This window comes from Musa acuminata, chromosome BXJ1-10 (genome assembly GCF_036884655.1).
Source record: "Musa acuminata AAA Group cultivar baxijiao chromosome BXJ1-10, Cavendish_Baxijiao_AAA, whole genome shotgun sequence".
Taxonomy (NCBI): domain Eukaryota; kingdom Viridiplantae; phylum Streptophyta; class Magnoliopsida; order Zingiberales; family Musaceae; genus Musa; species Musa acuminata.
Window position 1 is genome coordinate 30,767,696 of NC_088336.1, and position 3,542 is coordinate 30,771,237.

The 3,542-nt window shown below is 39.9% G+C and overlaps 1 protein-coding gene across 3 annotated transcripts; it reads left to right on the forward strand.

The window, feature by feature from the left end:
* The first annotated feature begins 502 nt into the window (after window positions 1-502).
* LOC108951463 (transcription termination factor MTERF15, mitochondrial-like) lies at window positions 503-2,746 on the forward strand. 3 transcript variants are annotated; one of them, XM_065087994.1, is made up of 2 exons: window positions 503-1,620; window positions 2,404-2,746. In XM_065087994.1, exons 1-2 carry the CDS (start codon window positions 579-581, stop codon window positions 2,469-2,471), a joined length of 1,110 nt encoding a protein of 369 aa, XP_064944066.1. In that variant the 5' UTR covers window positions 503-578; the 3' UTR covers window positions 2,472-2,746. The 3 variants fall into 3 exon arrangements, 1 of the variants encoding a protein (XP_064944066.1); XR_010480826.1 differs by having other exon boundaries at window positions 505-1,815; window positions 2,411-2,746; XR_010480825.1 differs by having other exon boundaries at window positions 506-1,815.
* The last annotated feature ends 796 nt before the right edge of the window (window positions 2,747-3,542 follow it).

Below are 3,542 nucleotides of genomic sequence, written 5' to 3' on the forward strand. Positions count from 1 at the left end.
AATAAGCTACAAGTTCTTGAAGTTTCAGAACACCTAACATCTATAAAAGGGATGAGTTGAGATGAAACATTATGAAAACGATGTAAAAGTATAACATGAAAATGCACCAAGGAAAAAAAATATATATATAATTCATCAAGAAAAATTCAGATCATAAAGGGCTTTCACATGCAAACGAAAATGTTCAATTGTGGTTTAAAAAAAAAAACATAATTGCCATGCAACAAGAAAAATTAATGGTTCAAGTAAGACATATCTTAATAAGAGTAATTTAACTTTTAACCCACGATACCAAGCCGAATCACTATACAATTGGCAGGAGTAATTAGAAACCCACAGTTATTGAAATATGTTACTTAAAAAATCAGAGTAACTCCAGGGACCTTTTTCCACATAAACCATCTTTTCCCCTATAAATCAAAAATTTATTTCCAATATATCTTCCCCTGACTAAGAATAACATCATAAAACTTCTGCCATCTATCAGTGACAATGACATACTTCCCATCTACATTAGACCAAAGGTCAAGAACAAAAACCTAAGAAACCTAAGGACAAAAATTCCATTTTGTACCACTATGGCGGCTGCGACGCTCTGCTCGGCACTCCGCCGCAATAGCCTCCTGCCCTTGTTCGAAACCCGCCGCCTTCGAGATCTCCTCTTCTTCTCCTCCTCTGTCGACCATGCCGCCGCCGTAGGCGGCACCATATCTCCAGATCCCCACTCCATGGTGGAATACCTCGTGAACTCCTGCAGGTTCTCCCCCTCCGAGGCAGCCAAGTTCTCTAAACCCCTTGCGCACCTCCGATCCATCGAGAAACCCGACGCCGTCCTTAACTTCATGAGATCTCAGGGCTTCGATGGCGCCGCTATCAGGAAGGTGATATCTTTGAAACCCAATTACCTATGCTACAACGTGGAGAAGAACTTGGCGCCGAAGTTTCAGTTCTTACGCGATTTGGGCCTATCGGAGTCGGATATCGTCGATGCCATCGTGAAGAACCATGGCATCCTCCTCTTGAACGTTCAGCGTTCCATCGTCCCCAAATTGGAGATGTGGGAAAGTCTCTTGGGATCGAGAGAGCTCGTTCTCAAGCATCTCAAGAAGACAAGACGGTTTTTCTTCTCCAGCGTTGAGAAGACATTGCATCCTAACCTAAAGTTCTTGAGGGATGAGTGCGGCATTCCTGAAGAAAGGGTCTCTGTCGTCTTGAGAAGTCACCCACAATTAATCTCAAAGAAACCAGAGTCTCTCCGAGCTTTGGTGGCGAGAGCCGATGAGCTGGGGATGCCACGACAATCTCGGATGTTCGTGCGGACACTTGTTGCTCTCCAGAACGTAAGCCAAGAAAGGTTCGAGGCCAAGGTCGAGCTCATGAGGAGCTTCGGGTGGTCGGAGTCGGAGTTTTCTTCTGCAGTCAGGAAAGCACCCACCTTCTTATGCATGTCCCTCGATATGTTGCGCAGAAAAGTGGAATTTTTTATCAATGTGGTCGGTTACACCACTTCCTTCATCGCCGACAAATCATATCTCTTGCTATTTTGTCTGCAGAAGAGGGTAATTCCTCGGTTTCGTGTCACAGAGATGTTGAAATCGAAAGGATTGTGGACTGGACAAGGCAAGTTTTCATGCATTCTCTCATTATCAGATACCAAATTCATAGAGAAGTTTATTCTCCCTCACAAAGAAAATGTTCCTGAGCTGCTTGATATTTTGAGAGTTGCGGGCGTGTGTAAAGGAAAATGATACCTTTCATTTGGTATCGGATGATGAGAAAGGGCTTAGCTGATGGGCTAATTTGCCAACGACGAAGGTAGATTATTCCCCTAATTTGAGATTTTGGAAATAGAATGCAAAGGGCTTATCAAAAGGTGTATTGAGGTGTGGGATTTTTCTTTAATGGCAAGCTAGATTAGCATTGATTATAAATCAAATTTGTTCTGTCTTACTAATTGTTAGCTTAACTTATTTTCTGATTGTCAATGGCACAGTATTGTTGGTTTGTATGTAAACTGCATGTTTAAAAAATCTACCTAAAAGTCCAACTGAGATGACCTTCGGATCTATCGTAGGCACATTTGGCTTTTGTCCAAATTAATTCTAATTCCGGATGGGATTTTGGTTGTTGGGTAAGTCTCAAAGAGTCATATTTTAGATCAAGTTATGCAGTATATACAAAATATCACCAAAGATCACAGGAAGTTGCTGAGTAGTAGTTGCTCTAACGATTTAAGTGGCTGAAAAAATCATAGAACAGGAAAGAGTTGTTTCTGTAATTTGTTTTGAAATGAGTCGTCACCCGATTTATGGATTTGGATATGTCTAAGAAGGCTTCTTTGCATACTTATTTATTTGTGTGCTAATTGGATATTGAAATTTGATTTATGCATTGTAATATTAGTATGCAGTGACTTCGATGGAGTTTTAAAGAGCAGTTGCATTGGGTTGATCAGGAGTCACCAGCATTAGTACTATCTTTGCTTCAAGGTTGTATGGACTTTTCTCTGAGCATCAAAACATGGGGTGTCTTCAGCCTCATTTGGAATTGCAAAAGCTTTTCCTGCATCAACAAATTCTGACTTGCCTCCGGTGGCTTCTGCTCATCCACCCTTTGTGATTTGGTTAGCAGATCTCTTCATTCTTGGAGTCTGTGGTCTATGTGTGTTTCCCTCGTCATGAATGGCTTGGCCCAATGTAAAGTCAATTTAGGCAGAATTATAAATTCCCAATGAAAACTTTGTGAAGTTGTTGGGACCACTGAAACCTATATGGCGGCAGTACAAATCCATAATCAACAAGTTCATTTTTAATTCAATATTGAGAGCTCTATCATAACCTTATAAATTAGAACAGAATCAGCGAAAATATCCTTAAGGCTCGATCTATGCAGAATGCGAACCCAAACAAGGAATGAGTGCTACGAACATGAGGAACCACACGAGAAATGCAATCAAATACGAACACTAAGCACTTCTAATATTTGATTTCCATAATGGCAGATTTTAATAGGTATTCTCATAATGGCATAAGATGGGTGAATGGATCAATTGCATTTATCATCGTCAGTTAAAAGCATTAGCCCATTTCATGTTTCTCACTGCTCACAACTTCGACTGTGACATGACGAGCACAATGCTTAACTTCTCCATGCCACATCACAGAATGATGTCACATTGGTGAAAGCGGACAACAGAGTAACAAAGTGTGTTAAACCATATCTATTACAAATACAAAAATATTTCGGAGTCTTAATAAAGATTTCACCAGAATAAAATGAAGAAATGATAAGCAGAATAGATATTCTTGTGGAATCTGATTTAAAAGGTTACTTTCGTGTAGAAACTCATGAAGGCTGTTGGCTTATCGTCACTTGATCAGCCAACGAAATGAGCTTTCATAAGTACACTTTGACATTAGCATTTTGATCAGATCTGTGAACATGCATTGGTACGCACATTAATATCTAAAACCTTTCATCATATAATGTTTTGATTTGAGTACCTAAAATTCGGAAACAATAATCTCAGAGATTAAATCATT